The sequence below is a fragment of the Heloderma suspectum genome, chromosome 17, assembly GCF_057233095.1.
Source record: "Heloderma suspectum isolate Gila_16-S chromosome 17, 16-S_ref, whole genome shotgun sequence".
NCBI lineage: Eukaryota > Metazoa > Chordata > Lepidosauria > Squamata > Helodermatidae > Heloderma > Heloderma suspectum.
The window spans coordinates 5,292,246-5,313,788 of NC_139474.1; the positions used below are offsets into that span (position 1 = coordinate 5,292,246).

At 50.4% G+C, this 21,543-nt stretch overlaps 1 protein-coding gene across 1 annotated transcript in view; it reads right to left on the minus strand.

Annotated features, from left to right (window-relative positions):
- Positions 1-19,165, minus strand: part of PYGM (glycogen phosphorylase, muscle associated) — a 41,316-nt gene extending 22,151 nt beyond the window's left edge. Inside the window, exons 1-8 of the mRNA XM_084824035.1 lie at positions 18,385-19,165; positions 13,034-13,135; positions 10,957-11,035; positions 8,893-9,128; positions 5,434-5,545; positions 3,783-3,865; positions 1,510-1,653; positions 799-891 (exon numbers count right to left, since the gene is read on the minus strand). Coding sequence (XP_084680161.1) covers positions 799-891; positions 1,510-1,653; positions 3,783-3,865; positions 5,434-5,545; positions 8,893-9,128; positions 10,957-11,035; positions 13,034-13,135; positions 18,385-19,116 — 1,581 coding nt within the window. The 5' untranslated portion in view covers positions 19,117-19,165. The remainder of the gene's footprint in view (positions 1-798; positions 892-1,509; positions 1,654-3,782; positions 3,866-5,433; positions 5,546-8,892; positions 9,129-10,956; positions 11,036-13,033; positions 13,136-18,384) is intronic.
- Positions 19,166-21,543: the final 2,378 nt, after the last annotated feature.

Genomic DNA, 21,543 nt, shown 5'->3' on the forward strand with positions numbered 1-21,543 from the left:
TGGAGCTCTGGTTACTGGACCCCTGCTGGGGTGTGGGCCCTCAGCCAGTGCCCGACCATGCCGGCCCTCGACGATGCCACTGCGCCATCATTTTATCTGGGAAGCCACCAAGGAGGAGTTAAAATATCCATTCTTAAGCACAGACATAAATAAAAGCAGAGAAGCCTGGAGCGGTAGTTTTGTGGAAGGGACCTTGAGGATTCTCAAGCCCTTGACAAAACAAAACATGCATGTTTTCTTGCATGGGGAGGGAGGGAGGGAGGGACGGAGGAAAGACGAGTGAAGCTGCTTTGAATCTATTTCTAAACGTGTTTGGTAAAGGTGTGCTGTTCAAGGCGCAATCCAGTCATAGCTGGCTGGGGAGTGCTGGAAGTTATAAGACTTTTTTCCCATCTAAACATGCACAGGATTGCGCCCTTCATTCTTTTTCCCCTCTTCCCTCCCTATTCCTCTTTCCTTGTGGGCAGGGACTCTCTGCAGGCAGGGACTCTCATGGCCCTGATGATATGTAAGCCACCCAGGATTAGCTGAGGATCAGGATAAAAATCCTCTCCATAAATAAACAAGCAACGTGATTCTCCTCCAAGCCATGGCTCATTTTGCCATTGCTCCCGTTTCTCTGCATTAACGGTATCTTATTATTATGTTTTCATTGTGCGTTGTCTTTTCTTAAGGTGTCGTGAGGTCAAAAGGCGGGGTAGAAACGTGTGAAAGGGATGTGCAAAGAAGCAGACTTCCAGTCAGCTATGTATGTCATCATCCCCCATCCCTTTTATTTTAAATTAAGCACAGCCTCACCTTGTCCCACTCAAGTTTCTCAATATCCACCAAGACCCTCATGAGTTCCGGGATGGCCAGCGAGGGATGGGTGTCGTTGAGCTGAATAGCAACCTGGAGAAGAAGGGAAATACAGAAAGGGAAGCAGGGGGTCAGACTGGAGAAATAAAGCCCAGACTGCACAGCCGGCAGCGTTCTCCCATTCAAGCTGCCGCTAGACCAGCCGTTTTTCCATTGAGGGAACTGAGGCAGGGAGCTTGTCTTAGACCGCACAATGAATCCACGGCACCAATTTAAGCTCCAAGGGCAGTTCTCCATCCATTCACTATACCAGCAGCGGGGAACCATTTTCAGGCCGGAGGTCGAATCGACCCAGGGCAGCGTATCGCAGGCAGCATGGCAGAAGGCACTGGAAACTCTGTACCCAGTGACTGGGTTCGCACAACACGCGAACCCACACTCAGTGGCTGAGGGTGGGTTGTTGTTGAACCGTGGGCTGTTTGTTGAGCTGTGGAGAAGTGTGTTGACTGAACCCAGGACATTTCACACAGGGTGGCTTGTTAACCACCCTGAGCAGCCCAACAACAAACCATGGGTTCTCACAGTGCCTCGTTCGAGAAAAATAAGCCCCCCTGCATGGTTAACAAGCCACAGAAGTCGCCCATGGAAACACAGATTCGCACATTTGCTGCTGCACTTTCTACACACACACACACACACACACACACACACCTTGTCCGGGAAGGCATCAAAAGAGGTCCGGACAGGATCGCGGCTGCCAAACTTGGAGGATTTGAAGCGGCGGATGATGTCCTGAAGCGTGGCGGCCACCACAAAGTACTCCTGCTTGAGACGCAGCTCCTTGCCTTCAAAGAACTGCAGGAGGAGGAGGAAGGGGGAAGCGAGAATGACCCACAAGGCAGCAACAGGCCAAACAGAGCCGCAACTGTGGCACTCCCAGCCAGGAGGGTGCCAATGGCTCCTTCTCTACAGGCCTTCAGGCAGGCACTAAAGCGGGAGCGCTGAAGTTCCTACTGCCAGTAACTAAGCCTGAATAAGAGGCATTTCAGCCTTTCAAAATAGCGGGGGGGATGGGGGGGGACGGACGGCACAAACGCCAGGAAAGTATCAAATGATGGGCGGTTGGGGGAGAGGGCGTGGCCATCTGGCCAACCCAGGAGGGGCGGATTGGGACCCCAAGGGATGCAGAATTCCTAGGACGAAGGTCCTGCACAAAAGACACTCCTTCCAGATGGTTTTCTTATAAAATGAGGTATGGTTTTTAACTGGCCCCAAAAAGGGGTTGGTTTGTTTTTTAAGGTTCACCTCGTTTTAATTGTAACTAGGCCACTTGGAAAATGTGCTTGTATTGTTGAAGTTAACTTTTCCTGTTATGTTTTGGCATAGTATGCTGTAAGCCACAATACATCTACAAGGCTCTCTCTTTTTCCCTTTCCTTTTTTGCATTTGCTGTAGCAGGGCTACCTCTCTGGAATTTGTCGGCCTCTCTCAACTAGTCAGCTTCCATTCTTGGCCAGTTTAAAAGTGCAGTTAATTAATTAAATCAATCAATAAAGTTGCCATGCACTGGCCAGCATCCCCCAACACTGCCACACTAAGTTTGGGACCCAGGAGTCCTGGATTCTAATGACCCTTGCTGTGCTGACAGAGAAGACAACAGAGCTGGAAATTAAGTTGGACTCCATCATTTTAAATTTTCGAAATTCCGTTGTTTGAAATTTGATTTTAAAGGTCACATTAAAAAACCCCAAAAACCTTCACACTTATTTGAGGCTTGAGTGTTAAGCCACCAAATGCAGGGCTTTACATTCTCTTGTTTCTTCCTATGACCCAACATCACGCACAGAAGGAAATATGGTTGTTTCTTTTTAAACTTGCATTAGGAGAATCTGGCTTGATTCACACATAACACTAACCCAGGGGTTATTTAACCCCTGATTTGTTTCACTACTCAAGTTTGACTGACAGATGATCAAACAAACTGTGGTTTGTTTTCTCAATCCCTGGGTTGTTTGTTTCCCTCCTCCTTCACCTGCCCCCTCCCTGTATCCCAACTACCTTTGAGGCACTGTAGTCCTGGCATGTAAAGCAACTAAGGGTTTTTTTACCACTCTTTCCCACTGCCTCTGTAGCCTGGCAAAACAATCCACGGCTCTGGCTTCGCATGTGACAACAACCCATGGTTTAAACAACCCTGAGTTCACAACCCAACAACAAACCATGGGTTCACTTTCTGGGTTGTTTGTGCTTAACAAACCGTGGTTTGTCAGCGCGGCTGTGTTCACACATCACCTTACCATGGGTTAGCATTATGCATGAATCAGGCCACTAAGTTAGAAGTTGTGCCAGCAAATCTCAGGAGAGTTTGCTGGACCTTAATCTCAGACATCCCTCTCCCCACCTCACACAACAAATACATATATTCATTTCTAATTAAGACACCTCTGGGAAAGCCTAGACTGGAGACTGGAAAACTGGGGAAAACTGGGCTTGGTCCTTTAGTCAGTAGGGGGGGAAGAAATGGGTACAGAAACCCCTCCCCACAGAACTTCATTTTCTCCTTGGCCCCCATGTGAGCCGTGGGCCTTCTATCAGACATGGAGAGATGCTAGATTCAAGGCTCATCACTCGATTCGCCCCTCCTGCCCCTGTGAAAGGGTGGCAGGCACTGAACAGTGACTCAGGGTGCTTCCAAAGGAGGATTTTATTGTGCAATCGCCCAGCCCCATTTACAGAATTTAATGGGGGATCTGGACACCCCCCTCTTGAATTTGTAGCCCTCTCGTGGGTGTTTTTTTTAACCTTCCCAGAAAAAGTCAGTTAAGAAAGACAAGACAGAATAGCTGCACGCTGCCTATCAACTGGAAGTGCTAGCAGCCCTCTGTCTGGGAGCACCACTGTATACTTCTGGGATGCTCCTTGCCCTGAGACATCAGGGGACCGGGAGGTACAGGGAATTCGAAACTATGGGAGAGGGAACCTACATTATCATTGGGATAGAGCACACGAGAAATGTTCTCCGCCAGGTTTCTGTCCAACACCGCCTGGATGTAGCCACCGACATTAACTGGAGATGGGGAAGGGAGGAAGAGAAAGAGAGAGAAAACCAATGATCAAAACGATTAATTTAAACAGAATTATCACTCTGTGGCCTGAAGTCAGATGTAGCACAAAAAGCATGGGAAACTGCCTCATCCAGTCAAACTGTTTGTCCCTCATGCCCAGTATTGTCTGCTCTGACTGGCAGTGGCTCCTCAGGGTCTCAGGCAGAGAAGGGCCCTGTCCATCACCTGCTCCCTTTTAAGTGGAGACACCAGGGACTGAAGCTGTGACCTTCTGCATGCAAAGCACACGTTCAACCAGGGAGCTATGGTCCCTTCTCTAGGAAGCTAGAGAACCAGGTTAGAGCATGTGTCCAGCATGCCCAGTATTATCTGCTATGACCAGCAGCAGCTCTCCAGGGTTTCAGGCGGAGAAGGGTCCTGCTCCCTTTTAAGTGGAGATGCCGGGGATTGAACATGCAACCTTCTGCATGTAAAGCACACATTCTATCACCGAACAATGGCCCCTTCTCTAGGAAGCGAGAGAACAAGGTTAGAGCATGTGTTCAGCATTCCCAGTGTTGTCTGCTATATCTGGTAGTGGCTCTCCAGGGTCTTAGGCAGAGAAGGGTCCTTCCCATCACCTGCTTGCTTTTAAGTGGAGACTCCAGGGATTGAACTAGGGACCTTGTGAATGCAAAGCACAGGTTTGATCAGTGAACAATGGTCCCTTCTCTAGGAAGCTAGAGAACCAGGTTAGAGCATGTGTCTATTATGCCCAGGATTGTCTGTGACTGGCGGAGGCTCCCCAAGGTCTCAAGTAGAGAAGGGTCTTTCCCATCACCTGCTACCTGACCATTTTAACTAGAGATACTGGAGACTGAAGCTGGGACCTTCTAACACTGAGCTATGGCCTTCCCCCAAAATAGGAACACTGGAAGCTGCCTTATACTGAAACAGACCTTCCAGGCCCACCTAGCCCAGCATACTCGACACTGACTGGCAGCAACGGCTCTCCAAGGTTTCAGGCTGGATTCTTTCCTAGCACTACCTGGAGATGTGGGGATAGAACCTGCAACCTTCTGCATGCCAAGCAGGGGCTCTACCACTGACCTACAGCCCTTCCCTGAGAGATGGACAAGTGAGCCCGACCTCTGATGTTTCTCTGCCTTTGTGTACCTATAAATGCCCCATAGTAATTGCCCGTAGCCTTCGCCTGTCTAAGAGAGGGGTGGGCAGAAAGTAGCTCTCCAGCTGTTTTGGACTTCAATTCCCAGCATTCCTGACCATTGGCTATGCTGGCAGGGGCTTCTGGGAGCTGAAGTCCAAAACACCTGGAGATATAACTTCTGCTCAACCCTGGTCTAAGATGAGGAGGAAAGGCTTCTTCCAGGATCGAAGGTGCGACCGAAACTACTGCCCAGCTCCATCCTGGGGCATCAAATTAATTCAGAAGGGAGAAGCCCCACTCAACACCCCTCTGCCTTCCCAATTCAAAGCCCCCCCCCCCAATCCTCTGTGTAATCAGATCAGCTATACAGGAACTTGCCCCTGTTCACCTCTGCTTAGCGGAAAGGGAGCCTGGGCCACTTACAGTCCTTCAGGTTGAACTCGTTGGGAGCCCGGGCGGACCACAGCCGCATGGTGTTCACGGTGTTGTTGCGGTAGCCGGGAACGGGGGTGTCATAGGGGAGGGCGAGCACCACCTGCAAGGCAAAGCGGCTGGGGGAGTCCGCGCAGCATCAGGGCCTCCTGCAGCATCCATCCTGCTCAATGTGACCTGCATGCAAAGCAAACCTTCCTGCACTGCTAAGGAGCACGGCCGGCGGAATTCCCCAGCAAGTTTCAAGAAGGACCAAGGAAGGAGCTACAGTTAGTAACCTTGCTGGCCTTCTCCCCTGCCAAATGGTCTCTCTCTAGACCGCGCTGAACTCCCTTCTTTCCCCCTCCACCCCAGCCATACATCTCCCTTCTCCTTTTGCACCGCGTCCCTGCATCACTGTGCAAGTTTGTTGCTTTAATCTGACGACCGCCGTTTCAAATTGTTCTGGGGGAGGGGAGGTTATTGATAGCTGTTCTGGACCCTCTTTTAAAGTTGAAGAGCAGAGTAGAAAGTACCGCAAAGAAATAAGATCACCTTCAAGGTGCTAGTCCTCATTATTAAAGAGCTTCACCTCCCTGGGCTACATGAAACTCCCTTCTTTCTCTCTCTCTCTCTCTCTCTCTCTCTCTCCCTGCCATTTTAGTTGCCCTTTTTTGCACTTCTTCCTTTGCCTTTTGCACTCACTCCATGCATCTTTCTGTTGGTTCGCTGCTTTAATTTGATCATGGCTGTTTTGAATTGTTAGGTCCTTTTAATTGTTAGCTCTTCTGGAACCTCTTTTAGAGTTGAAGAGTGGGGTAGAAATTACTGCAAATAAACAAGTTCAGCTTCAAATTTCTAGTCCTCATTATTAAGGATATCCACCCCCCACCACCACCTATGACTGTAGCTCCTCCCTTATCTTCACCAGTATTGGGACCAATGCTTTTTAACTTGTTCATAAGCGATCTGGAATTAGGAGTGAGCAGTGAAGTGGCCAAGTTTGCCGACGACACCAAATTATTTAGGGTGGTTAAAATAAAAAGGCATTGTGAGGAGCTCCAAAAGGATCTCTTCAAACTGGGAGAACAGGCATCCAAATGGCAAATGTGGTTCAACGTAAGCAAGTGTAAAGTGATGCACGTTGGGGCAACAATTCCCAACTTCACATATCTCTGATAGGATCTGGGCTGGCAGTGACTGAACAAGATCTGGGGGTTGTGGTGGACAGCTCGATGAAAATGTCAACCCGGGGTGCAGCTGCTATAAAAAAGGCAAACTCCATGATAGGCATAATTAGAAAAGGAATTGAGAATAAAACTGCCAACATCATACTGCCCTTATACAAATCTATAATGTGACCAGACTTGGAATACTGTGTACAGTTCTGGTCACCGCACCTAGAAAAAGATATTGTAGAGCTGGAAAAAGGGTAGAAAGGGGCAACTAAAATGATCGAGGGGCTGGAGCAACTCCTCTATGAGGGAAGGTTACAAAGGCTGGGATTGTTCACCTTGGCTAAAAGGAGGGTAAGGGGAGACATGATCGAGGTGTACAAATAATGCATGATGTGGAGAAAATGGAGAGACATTTTTCTCCCTCTCGCATAATACTAGAACCTGGGGTCCTCCCATGAAGTTGAATGGTGGGAGATTCAGGACAGATGAAAGGAAGGACGTCTTCACACAGCGCAGAGTGAAACTATGCAATTCGCTACCACAAGACGTAGTGAAGGCCACCAACTTGGATGGCTTTCAAAGGGGGTTAGGCAAATTCCTGGAGGAGGAGGCTATCCATGGCTACTAGTCTTGATGGCTCTGTGCTCCCTGCAATGCCAGAGGCAGGATGCCTACATACACCAGTTGCAGGGGAACATGGGCGGGAGGGTGCTGATGCGCTCATGTCCTGCGTGTGGGTGTCCCGTGGGCAGCTGGTTGGCCGCTGCGTGAACAGAATGCTGGACTAGATGGACCCTTGGTCTGATCCAGCAGGGCTCTCCTGATATCCTTATGTTCTCACCAGCATCGTTCCTCGCTCGCTTCCTGCTCTGCCTGAGTGCCTGCCTGCTTCCCTCTCATGCTTCCATCTGTTATAGCATTTCCTTGGGTCTGAAACATCTCCAGTTCTCTCTCTCTCTCTCTCTCTCTCTCTCTCTCTCTCTCTCTCTCTCTCTCACGCACACACACAGAGTCCCCAAGATCCTGTTTCTTCAGCAAAGGGTTCAACACAGTCGAGCAAATATCGACAGCAGTGGGCCAGTGGCGGGCCTTGATCCTGCACTCTGAAAAAGCACAGAGCCGCGGAAGCATCGGCTTGTCTTCCTGGGCAAGTGTCACCTACCATTTCATGCCCTTGCATGCCCTACTTTCGTCCACACGAGGGTGCACATCACACATACTTTTGAGAGTCACCCTAAACAGGTCCACACCTTAGGGGGCACTCCTATATTTGACAGATGGAGAGCACATACGTCTGTGTGCGTGTGTTCCTATCGGCACTGCATTGACAAAATCCAGTGTGGTGTAGTGGTCAGAGTGTTGGGCTGGGACTCGGGAGGCTCAGGTTCAAAGCCCCGCTCAGCCATGAAGCTCCCTGGGTGTCTTTGGGCCAATCACTGACTCTCAGCCTAACCCACCTCACAGGGCTGTTGTGAGGATAAAATGGAGAGGAGGAGGATAAGAGCATCAGAACAGCCCTGCTGGATCAGGCCAAGGGTCCATCCAGTCCAGCATTCTGTTCACACAGTGGCCAACCAGCTGTTGACCAGGAACCCACAAGCAGGACAGGAGTGCAACAGCACCCTCCCGCCCATGTTCCCCAGCAACTGGTGTACGTAGGCAGACTGCCTCTGATACTGGAGGTAACATACAGCCATCAGGAATAGGACCCATTGATAGCTTTCTCCTCCAGGAATTTGTCCCTTTGAAAGCCATCCAAATTGGTGCCCATCACTACGTCTTGTGGAAGTGAATTCCACAGTTTAACTATGCACTGTGTGAAGACGTCCTTCCTTTGATCTGCCCTGAATCTCCCACCAATCATGGGATGACCTCACTGGGTTCTGGTACTATGTGTGAGGGAGAAAAATGTCTCCTTATCCACATTCTCCACACCATGCATAGTTTTATACACTTCTCTCATTCCTCCCCTTCCTCGCCTTTTTCTCCAAGCTAAACAATCTCAGCTGCTGTAACCCTCCCTTGCTGATAAGAGCCAGTGTGGTGCAGTGGTTGGAGCATTGGACTGGGATTCGGGAGATCTAGGTTCAAGTCTCGACTCATCCATGAAGCTCACTGGGTGACTTCCAGCCAATCACTGATTCTCAGCCTAAACTACCTCACTGGGCTGTTGTGAGGATAAAATGGAGAGAAGGAGAATCATGTACATCGCCTTGATCTCCTTGGAGAAAAAGGCGGGATATAAACGTAACAAAGATGTATATAAATAAACGTAGCCGGGGCTCTTGCTTACCTGCGTGTTGACCCATTTCACCTCATCTGGGCCGTGCTGTACATGCCCATAGAAATGCACTGGGATCATGTACTCGGGACGCGCCTTCTCCCAGGGGTTACCATAGCGCAGCCAGTCGTCCGCCTCCTCTACCTGCCAGCCCCCGCAAACCTTCTGGTTGAAGATCCCAAACTCGTAGCGGATCCCGTAGCCATAGGCTGCCAGGCCGAGGGTGGCCATGGAGTCAAGGAAGCAAGCTGGGCGCATGGGGAAAACAGGGAGACAGCTGTCAGCGGAAAGAGACCAGAGCAAAGAGATGGGCCACCTTTGGAGGCCAGAGGGCCGTTGCTAGATTTCTGGGCTTCAAAAACACAGGCGGTACTGGAGATGGCAACGCCAGCGTTATGGAATAGTCTGCCCTGGCTTCCAGAAATGATCTTATTATCTTACCCTGGAACGGATCTTCTAATACGTGGAGATTTCAATGCTCATATAGCACAGAGCCACAGAAGAATCGGCATGTCTCCCTGAGCAAGGTCACTCGCCATTTCAGGCCCTTGCATGCCCTACTTCCGCCCACACCAGGATGCACATCACGCATACTTTTGAGAGTCGTTAACTCCTATATTTGACGGACGCACAGCACACAGCAAATATACGTGTGTGTGTGAGTGTGCGCACTCCTATCGGCATTGCATTGACAAAAGCCGGTGTGGAGTAGTGGTTAGAGTGTTGGACTGGGACTCAGGACATCCAGGTTCTAGTCCCCCCTCGGCCATGAAGCTCACTGGGGTGACTTTGGCCCAGGTGCTGACTCTCAGCCTAACCAACCTCACAGGGCTGTGAGGATAAAACAGAGGAGGAGGACCCATGCAAGCCACCTTGGGTTCCTTGCAAGAGGAAAAAATGCAGGATAGAAGTGCAATAATAAAGATAGGATTGAAAACTGAGTGCAGTCAAATTTCCACCTACATGGATGCCATTTTTCCTCAGGGCTCACTGGATGAGACCTTAAATTCTAGTGGTCTGAAACTACTGAAGATTCTCTATAAACATCAGTTCACAGTTGTATGTGGAAGTTATCTGGATACTTCAGTGGATACTTCGCATTTTTGAGCTCTGGAGATGAAAGTGCGAGAGGCTGTATCTTTATGTCTAATACATGTTTTGCCCCATGTGGCACAGTTTCAGACTGAGAAAAAAGAAGAAGGACATCATCCAAGAGTTTCACGTATAAGCGGCCATCCAGCCCCTGCTTAAAAGTTTCTAATGAACTTCATGAAGCTTATATTCAGGGATAAGGATTGGAAGGCACTTGGAAAGTCCAGTGCAACAGAGCTCCGCAGCAGGGGTGTTTCTGGGATGTAGGACACTGGTTGGGGTGGTAGGAGAATTTCATTCTGATTCACAAATCCTCTGAACATGTCCCATTTGCAAACCCCTATGAGAGCAGGAACGCGATTCATGGGAAATTTCCACCATTTCCCGAACTTGCGTTCAAGTTTGAAAGCGTGCATTTGCACAAGGCGCATTTGCCCCCAGAAGCCGCACTTTCACACTTTAGCCCATGGGGGAAAATGCACGTTCTTCCTGATCAGAAGGGGGAAAAGGATGCTTGTGCTCAGGAACAGAAACGAGGCAAACTGAGCTTCGGGGAGGAATTCGGAGAAAGTCGGCGAGCTCTGACATCGCATGTTCATCCATCCCTAAAGCTGGCTTGTTCTAAGTTGGTCCACCTAGCTCACTACACTGGTCAACACTGATTGGCAGCAGCTCTCCAGGGTTCCAAATAAGGGTTATTCCTAGCCCTACCTGGACAGGCCAGGATTTGAAACTGGTACCTTTTGCACGCAAAACAAATGCTCTGTCACTGAGAAATGGTCCTTGCCGAGAAAGAAGCCTTGTACATATACGAAACCAGCTTCCGCACCTTGGAGAGCTTCTTTAGAGTTCTGACTGGTTCTGACTAAAACCCAGAGCGGATTCACCACCCCACTGACATCGGAGCCACCAGCCTCCACTGGACCTTCCACATCCAAAAGATGTGCTTTACCACCAAACTATGCTTCGTCATTTGATGCTCACCTGCCAGACGCCCAAGTCCTCCGTTGCCCAAGCCGGCATCTTCCTCAATCTCCTGCAACTCCTCCATATCCAGGCCTAGCTATTGGGCAAAAGGAGAGTGGAAACAAGATGGAGGGGGAGTTAGTGAAGAGGAAAAGAAGCTGCCACCACCAAGAATCATCACCAGCCATCTCCCCTTCCCAGTAATACTGTAGTTAAGTGTTTTTAAACTCTGGTCTGAATGGTCTTAGTGGAGGGTGCTCTTTAGATTAGGGATGCCCAGCCTTTTTCAGCTCATGGGCACATTTGGAATGTAGAGATGGTGCTGTGGGCACTGTCACAAAATAGCTGCCATGAAGGTGTGCCCATTCGCAAAACAGCTGCTGTGACAGATGGGCGTTCTCTTCCTTTGACAGCTCACTCCACAACCCAGTCTCACTCCCAGCTAGGGATGTCTGTCGTTTGAAAATCTGGCCCTTTGGGGGCCCAATGGATGCCCACTGCCCGACCGGCTTGGCTTGCATTCACGAGCCGAGCCACGAGTGTTTCCCAAAATCCAGGAACTTTTTTCATTTTTGTTTCCCCCCGCTCATAAATAGAAAGTTGCACAAATTGCATCTGAAATTTGCGTAATTTGCACAAATTATGGCCAGAATTTGTGCAAATTAAGCAAATTATGCCTTCAATTTGTGTAAATTATGCAAATTGCAGCAGCAATTTGCTCAACTTTCTATTTACGGGGAGGGCAGAAAATCTGCGAGCTGGCCCGACTCAATGCAGATCAAGTTGGGCCAGTTCGCAGGGAAGCGAGCCAGAATCCAGGGGCCAAGATGATGAAAACTCAGCGATCTCCACCCCACACCCCTCTGGATGGATTCCTCTGACATCCCAACTCCCAGCACAAACATAGACTGAGAGAAAGAGGAAGTAGGGTGGGGGAGAAAGGAGAAGAGAGAGGTCAGGGGAAAGACAAGGAAAACACTTTCCCCTTTGGCCGTATGGACTTTCTGGGATTGCTCCCTTCCCCTTTCTGAAGGCGGGGAAGGCAGTCAGTGAGAGAAGAGGAGCACAGAAGCTTTGTGGGTGCCAGTGGAAGCCTTCATGGGCATCGCTGCACCCACGGGCACCACTTTGGAGGTCCCAGGATTAGATGATAATGTGTATTATTATTATTATTGTGTATTATTAATGTGTGTTATTAATATTATTAATACTAATACTGATTTTAATTAATGTTGATATTATTATTAATATGTGTGTTATTACTGTGTATTGTTATTAATGTGTATTATTATTATTTAGATGATGTGTATTATTATTGTGTGTTATTAACATGTTATTAATATTATTAATACTAATTGATATTATTGATATTAATATTGATATTATTATTATGTGTGTTATTAATGTGTATTGTTATTAATGTGTATTATTATTATTTAGATGATAATGTGTATTATTAATGTGTGTTATTAATATTATTAATACTAATTGATATTATCGATATTAATTAATATTGATATTATTATTAATATGTGTATTAATGTGTACTATTATTTAGATGATAATGTGTATTATTATTAATGTGTATTATTGTGTTATTAATATTATTAACACTAATTGATATTATCGATATTAATTAATATTGGTATTATTATTATGTGTATTATGTGTATTATTATTATTTAGATGATAATATGCATTATTATTAATGTGTATTATTAATGTGTGTTATTATTAATACTAATTGATATTATTGATATTAATTAATATTTATATTATTATGTGTGTTATTAATGTGTATTATTATTAATGTGCATTCTTATTATTGAGATGATAATGTGTATTATTATTAATGTGTATTATTAATGTGTATTATTATTATTATGGAGATGATAATGTGTATTATTCCACTTCCTTCAAAATGTGGCAAGCCAGCACTGCTGTGCTTGGAAGCCCACATTCATTCTCTAGTGGGGGTCCCTAGACATCTGCCCCCAAGTTCTACCCAACCGGCACCACTGCCCCCTCTTCCCAGCCTGCCTTACACACCCTCCCAATCACAGCCCTACCCCCGAGCCCCCGGCAGCCCCCAAACCTGGTAAGTAGCTTCATCGCAGGCGTTCTGGAGAGCCAAGTTGACCATAGTGTTCTGTAAGGTTCGCCCCATGTAGAACTCCAAGGAGAGGTAATAAATACGCTGGGAGAAAGAAAGAGAGGGGGCGAGTCTGAAAATGTGCAAACACTGAAGGGAGGGTTTGCGGTTTTCTCCCAGCTGCAGGCGGACTGTTGTTGGAAGGACGGGTGTGTTGCACTCTCAAAGATCACACAGACAGAATTCGGTTTGGATCCTTTCGTTCCTCTGACCGACTTGTACTAGCTTTCCCCAACCTGGTGTTCTCTCCAGACGCTTTGGGCCGTGATTTATTTAGGGCGCAATCCTACACATGTTTAGACAGAAAAAGTCCTACAACTCCCAGCATTCCCCAGCCAGCCCATCTGGCTAGGGAATTCTGGGAACTGTAGGACTTTTTTTGCAGCCTCGTTCTCTTTATTTATAGCCGCTCACGTGCCATCCGAAGTGGCTCACGTATGGTCAATAATGCAAGACAGTCCCCATCTGTAGGCTTATGAGCTAAAAACTGGCCACACTGGCTGGGGATGATAGGAATTGTAGCCCAACACATCTGGAGGACAGATGTAGCCCAGAGGATTGGAATTCAGCCCTCGGACTGCAACAGGCTTCTCACCCCTGCCACAGAACATAATGAAGGTGCCTTATATCAGGTCACTTTATTTGTCCATCTAGCTCTCTAGGGTATCAGGTATGGGACTTCCCAATCCTTCCTGGAGATGCCAAGAATTGAACCTGGGATGTTCAGCATGGAGAGCATATGCTCTTCCACTGAGCTATGGCCATTTCTTTATTCATCCAAGAACCCTTGCCTCTCCTCCCTTCCTCTGTATGCTCCTTGGGACAGGGACCTTTCCTTATTATTTCTGTTTTTTTAATACTATGATGCTCCAGAAAGCACCATGCACAGTAATAGCTAGGGATCTCTGAGAAATCCACAACAGATTCAAAAGGGTATGAATTTCTATGAATCCAACCTGAGGATTCCACAGCGGACCGGCTTTTTCTGAGCTGTGAGGACTTGCGGACCCGTTTTTTACTTTGGGGGAGATTTGCACAAATCCGCATTAGCACAACTGCGCACCTCCGCCAACGCGCACTTCCACCAATGCGCACTAGTGCAAGCGGAATGAAATTCTTGCATATCCCTTTAAAAAAAACGATTCCATCAATGAGCAGACAACAGAACTAAAGACGCCTGCCAATCCGTGAAACAGACAGAAGGGGTTGAAGGTACAGCTGGGCTCGCTCCCAGTTTTGTTCCACCTAATGGTGATCACAGCATTCTGAAAATGGGAGGAAATGGTTTGCCTGGGACAAGCAGCATATCTAAGCTGCAGCAGCTGCTATGTCAACGGCATGCGGGGAGGCAGCAAAGAACAAGAACTGGACATCCATGCTATCAGAACCAATGAGGACCACATGGAAAGATTTGTTTCCTGGGATTGAGGAAGGCTGCAGAGCCGGAAGGTAGATTTATTGAGCTGGGTGAAAGCTTCGACCTCTGTCATGAATTAGCCCTCCGTAAGCCATGACTGAGCTTGGGAGATATTGAGCTTTCTTGGGGATTGCAGAGATGCTAAGCCTTCTCCAAAGTGGTACCCTCCAGATGTGATGGCCTAGAACATGGGTGGGCAACTCGTGGCCCTCCAGATGTCTTGGCCTTCAACTCCCATCATCCTACACTTTTAGGGAGTTGTAGGCCAAAACATCTGGAAGGTCACAAGGTGCCCACCCCTAGACAAGACCTTCCATTACCCCTATGACCATGGTGGATAGGGATGCTGGGAGTTGTAGTCCAACACATCTTGAAGGCACCAGGATGGAGAAGAGTGCTGGATATTAATACACAACTCAGCTCTCCGAACGCTGATCCTTATGTAGACAAAACAGCACCATCCACACCAAAGAGGGAGGTATCAACAAACTTGGGGGAACCCCTGGATTTGCAGAGTACAAAAAAAAAATCTTTAGGAAAGAAACTTAAGCGAAGGGGACCAAAAACAGCCTAGTGAGGACTGAGCGTGCTCAGTCAGCACAGAATGCTGATGGCGACGGGAGGAAAGACGGAATGGAGTAACCTCAAAGAGGACACTGCTGGCTAGCTGGCACCCTGAATGAGAGCACATTTTGTTACAAGTCCAGCTTGTTAATATTGATCTACATTTATATCATGCCATGCCTCCAAAGAGATTAGGGTGGCATCCATGGTTCTCCTCCCTCATCTTATCTGCACAACAACCCTGTGAGGGAGGGCAGTCTGAGAGAGGGAGACTGGTTATCTACTGATGTTATCCACTGAGCCTTGTGCTGGGGGGGCAGGAATTGAACCCGGCTCTCCCCAGTCCTCTGACCACTATACCACCCTGTCTCTCAGCAAAAAAGAATCAAACTTCGCAAGAGTGCCTTTCGACCGCTTCCAGCTGGCATTAGCAAAGGCAGACCCTCTGGGTTGGATCAAGCCTTGGCATCTCCAAGCGCTGGAAGGGGCACTCCGCTCATGCTCAGCGGTACTCCATTTATTATTAATAACATTCCACGAGTTCCAGGGCGCTGCAAACAGACCTTTGGAGTGGTTACCACCATAAAACGAAACCCTTTTTCAACATGTTCTCCCTGGGAAAGAAAGGGCAGGAAACGGGGAGCAAGAGAGATGTTTTCCGTAGCAGAGAGATCCTGAAACCAGGCGCGCCTGCCCAGCCTCCCCCCCACTGCCAGAAACGGAGAGCATAGCCCAGGGTCTGTCGGCCCACTGACCTTTCGGAGGCCAGCAAAGCTCAGCCCATGTTGGGTGTGCAGTTGCCAGCTATATCTGGTATCCCTTCCCCGGAGCCCCGGTGCTGCTGACACAGGCCTATTCCTAAATTAAATGGCAAAAGTTCACAGCAAATGTCAGGCTAGGCTAAATTTAAAGAGAAAGGGAGGCCAGCCTGCCGTAGTCAATCCTGCAGCCAGGCAGAGGGACAAAGCGATACTTGTGCCCTAGGCCTCTTGAAGTCTTAAAGCAGGAGCGCACAACCTCTTTCAGATGGAGGGCCGAATTCCATTCTCCGAGGGCTGCATTCCAGCTGTGGGTGGGGCCGCAGGCAAAGAGGGGCAGGGCCAGTTCTCCAAAAATACCGGCATAAAGCCTTTCGGAGAGGTTTCAACTTTTTAGAATGGGGTGGGGGGAAAGTGCAGAAAAGATGGGGAACCATCCAACAGTGGGCGGCCGGGGGAATTGGGGCGTGGCAAGGAAAGTCTTCTTGTTGGGTTGCTTTTGGAACAAATGCATCTGGGATGCAAAATGAAATCAAGCGATAAGTGGGGGAAGGCTGAAAGGTCTTTTACACGGGGCGGGGGGTAAACAGCCTCATGCCAGGTCAGAATATTCGTCCACCTAACCTGGTATTGTCTGCTCTGAATGGCAGCGGCACTCCGGGGTCTCCCGCAGAGACAGGGCTTCCCACTCCGTTGTGAACTGGTCCCTTTCAAGATGCCGGGGATGGAACCTGGGTCCTCGCGCAATCGGAAGGAGAGGGGAAGGACCATTGCCTGGTGGTCGACCAATCTGCTTTGTGTGCAGAAGTGTTTTTCTCCCCGCCACCCCCTTAACAGCCCCCACCCAAGGAGGGTCAGATTCTTCTTCTGCACCCCTGTATGGCCAAGAACACCCCCCCTTTGCACCCTCCAAAATGCAGATGGGGGTCTGGAAGATTCTTTGGCCCTGGGTGGCTCTTTTGCGGCTGGTCCGTCACCCTGATATGCGGCTTGGACCACGTCCCAGCACGCCGTGCCACATCTCAAGCAGCTATTAATATCCCCAGGCGGGTGGCTCAGATCTCTGCCACCCGCACCTCCCTGCAAGGGACGAGGGCTAGCAGCCTGGAGTCCGTCCGATGCCCGCTTCTGCTCCTCCTCCTTCCCCGAAGCAAGCATCAGGTCCTCTAGAGGGGACATTTGTGCACACCGTTGGGCTGCAAGGACTGGCAGGGATCCGTGGGGGCAGAGAGGGAGAGCTTGGGAGGCACGCTCCAGGACAGCTGCAATCCCATGCCCGCTTTCCTGGGAGCAAGTCCCACTGAACTTGGCGGGGCTTGCTTCTGAGTAGACGCGCAAGGGGTCGCGCTGCCGGAGAGAGAACCAGGGCTGGTGCCAGTCCAAAGCATCGCTTCTCTTCCCACAACAAGCCATCAATCACAGCACACTTGTACACAGTGCTGGCTCAGGTTCTGGAGGGCCCTGGGGCAAGACACCCCAAATGGGCCCCCTCCCTCAGTGGGTCCAGCTTCCCACCACCATCGTCCCCAGCTGCTCTTGCTCCCTCTCCCTCATCGTTTCTCCCACTTGCCTGCTGGACAGGGGGAGAGCCAGGGAGCAAGGAGGCCACGGCATCCCCCGCTCCTCCTCCTCCCCACCACCGTTGTCCGGCCCTGAGCGAGAGGCAGGGGAACAGGCAGGCTGCAAGGGGGAAGAGGAGCAGCAACTCCAGGGGCTCTCGTCAGTGGGCCCCTGCCGGGGTGAGGGCCCTCGGCAGGTGCCCAACCATGCCTACCCTGGACACAGGACATGTAAGGTGGAGAGCAAAAGCCTTGCTCCAATAATAGCCATAATAACTGTCGCCACCCCTTTGCTCCCCATCCTTCTGCAGGCGCCCGGCTGTCATGGCCAGGGAGGGAGGGAGGCAACCTGAGCGCACCCCCACCCGGAGACAGCCACGAGGGCTTCCCCACCGCAGGGCTGGGCGGGGGGGGGAAGCTCCTCCCCTTCAGACCCCGCCCCCAGCCTTTGATCCCCTGCCTCCCCCCGCCCCCCATTCCGGCTCTTCCAACCCCCAACCGCAATAGGGATGGGGATGATGATTGTTATGTTGCGGTTTTAACGTTCTATATATTTTAAATTGTTTTATTGTGCGTTGTTTGGTTTTAATTTTCGTGAACCGCCCAGAGAGCTTCGGCTGTTGGGCGGTATAGAAATGAAATGAAATGAATGAATAAATAAATAAATACAAATACGGGAGCCAGCCCGGAGCGGCGCCGGGGGCACGAGTCCGCCCGCTTCCGACGACCAAGCGAGCCACGGCGGAGCGAAGCCGCAGCCGCAGGAGGGGAAGGGGGGCCGCGCCGTCGGCGGGCGGGCGGGCGGGCGGGCGGCGGCGCCCTCGCCGTGGCGGCGGCCGTCTCGCGGCCCGCAGGCGCGACGGGGCGGGCGGGCTGCGCGCGGGGCCTCCGCGCGGGGCCGGGGGCGCCCCTTTCGGCGGGGCGCGGGGCCCAGCCGGCGCGCGCGAGGCGCCGCCGGACGCGCGGAGGCCTCCCCGCCGGAGCCCGCCGGCTCACCTTGGGGTCCTTCTCGTAGTAGTGCTGCTGGGTGCGGATCCAGCGGCCGACCAGGTGGTCGCGCACGGTGTGCGCCAGGGCGAAGTAGTAGTCGCGCGGCGTGGCCACGTTGCGGTCCTTGACCAGCGTGAAGTGGAGGTGCCGGTTGAAGCTCCTCTTGAGGTCGGCGACGTTCTCCACGCCGGCCAGGCCGCGCACGCTGATCTGCTTCCTCTTCTCGTGGTCCGAGAGCGGCCGGGCCATCGCGGCGGGCGGCGGGCGGCGGGCGGCGGGCCGCGCTCTCGCTCTGCGCTCGGCAGCCGGCCCCGCCCCGCCTCCCGCGCTCTTAAAGCCCGGCCCGGCGCGTGGGGCACGAGCGGGGGGCCCGGCCCGCCCCCGCGCGGCTCGAGCCCCGCCCGCGGCCCCCGGAGCGCCGCCCCTGGCCCTGCGGGAAGCCCGCGCGGGCCGGTGGCTCCTAGCCCAGCGGGGCGGCGCGTAAGAACATCGGGTCCTAGCATCGTGCGGCTGGAAGGGGCCGGGAGACCATCGAGTCCAACCCCCGCTCAGTGCGGGAGGCCAAGTCGGAGCATCCCTGGCAGGCGGCTGTCCGGCCTCCTCTCGCGTGCCTCCGGGGTGGGGGAGCCCGCCACCTCCCCAGGGAATGGGATCCACTGTCGTATCGCTGTAATGGTCAGAAAGGTTTTCCTGATGTTCAGCCGGAATCTGGCTTCCTGTATCAGACCAAGGGTCCATCCGGTCCAGCGCTGTTCACACAGCGGTTAACCAGCTTGCCATTTATTTATTTATTGCATTTATACCCCACCTTTTTTCCTCTTTGAAGAAACCAAGGCAGCGTACATAATCCTCCTCCTCTCCATTTTAGCCTCACAACAACAACCCTGTGAGGTAGGGTGGGCTGACTAGAACCCAGAGCTCCTGGCTCCCAGTCCAACACTCTAGCCACTACACCACACTACACCATGGGAAACCCACAAGCAGGACATGAGTGCAACAGCACCCTCTTGCCCATGTTCCCCAGCAACTGGTCTACATAGGCTTACTGCTTCTGATACTAGAGGTGGCACAGAGCCATCAGGACTAGTAGCCATTGACAGCCTTCTCCTCCAGGAATTTGCCCAACCCCCTTTTAAGGACAGCAAAGTCAGTGGCCATCACTCTGTCTTGTGGTAGTGAGTTCCGTAGATTAAGTCTGTGCTGTGTGAGTGGAGGCTGGTGGCGCCTATTTCAGTGGAGCAGTGATCCACTCGGGGTTGCAATCAGAACCAATCGGTACTCTAAAGGAGCTATCCACAGTGCTGAACCCTGCCCCCAAAATGGGTTCAGCACCTTGGACAGCTCCTTTAGAGTTCTGGCTCTAATCGCTGCCTTTGGAGCCACCAGCCTCCACTGAACCCAGCGGGAGGGAGTCCGGCGGCTTCAGTTCTGGGATGGGAACTGAAGCAAGAGGAAGTTTGATTCCATCTGTATGGGCACGAATGGAGACAACTGTTCCCTGTCCTGTGTTTCCCCCACCAACCATCCCCAGCAATGACTGCTGTTCGGATTGAAAAAGCAGAGGTAGCCCAGCTGACCAAAAGAAAAATCCCAAAATCCATCTGGCTGTAATACCTTTATTCACGCACACGCACACATACACACACACATTGTGCAAACTTCCATGATCTGTGGATCTCTGTTGTGAAAGGTATCTCTCTGTACTTAGTTTGCAGATATTTAAGCTTCAAATGGAATTGTGACAACTGTACTTCTTGCATTTCTTGACCGTTTTATTGTGTGTGTGTGTGTGTGTGTGTGTGTATATATATATCTATATTGCATACAGAGAGACACACATCTGCCAAGTCAGGATAACACTTAATGCATCTGATGAAGTGGATTCTTAATCCAGCAAAGCGTTTGCAATAATATATTTAAGACTCCACAAGAGTCTTTGTTCTTTCTGCCTGCAACAGCCTACCCCGGCTACCCCTCTAGAAGTCCTTCATTTCTGTTTCTTTTCTTCAGGGCTTGACTCGAAGCAAAGCTTGGTTTCAATAGCAGGGCTTGAAGGCCCTAGTGAAACTTAGGCATGCCTCTGAGCATGTGTAGAGTACCTTCCCTCACCACTAAGTGGCACATGAGAATCCAGACTATAGGCAAAAAATCTGGGTTCAAGAGTCTGCCTTGAAATCCTTCCCCCTACAAATTCTGTTATGAATGTTCTTTGGTAAGGGAAGGGCACTTTGCACATGTTCCAATTACCCTCTTCTTTATCATTCATGGTTATTTAGTACTCCTTCCAAGGAGTACACAGAAGGGTATCTCATTGTTGTTATATTATGGCATGTATATTCTGCTCTTTCAAGGAGCTTGAAGTAGTATATATGGCTCTCTCCCCTCCATATGCAGCTGTGGCTGAAAAACAGGCCCCTGCCTGAAACCCTGGAGAGGCACTGCTGCCAGTCAATGTAGGCACTACTGGGCTATATGGACCAAGGGTCTGACGCAGTCTAAGGCAGCCCCCTATGGTCCTAGTTCCTCTTATTTGGTGCATATCCTACTTTGTCCCTCCAACGACCTCAACGCAGTCTATGTGGTTCTCCTCTCTCCGTTCGGTCCTCCCAACAACCCTGTGAGGTAGGTTAGGCCGAGAAATGGCGACTGGCCAAAGGTCACCTGCTGAGTTCCACGGCTGCATGAGGATTCAGACCCAGAACTGGCTCTAATCCAACCCTCTAACCACTAGACGACTTCATTTTTTCCTCTTCCCTACCCTTCCCTTTTTCCTTGTGTGTCGTCCCTTTATAGATTATATAAGCTTACAGGCAGAGACCATCTTGTTTAACTGATCAATAGTAAACCACTCCAAGCACCTTTTTAGCTGAGTAACAGGCTAAGAAATAAATTAAGGGTGTGATCCTATGTATGTCTAGACAGAAAAAAAGTCCTACAACAGCTGGCTGGGGCATGATGGGAGTTATAGGACTTCCTTCCTCTCTAAACATGCATAGGATTGTACCCTTAATTAATTAATTAATTGCTGCATGGGGATTCGAATCTGGATCTCCACCAGACCACATGGCTCACCAATTTCAGATTATCCAGACAACATCCCTGTGAGAGGCTGAGAGATCAGACCCAAGGGTGCCCAGAGATGGGAATACAAACACAGTGCTTCCC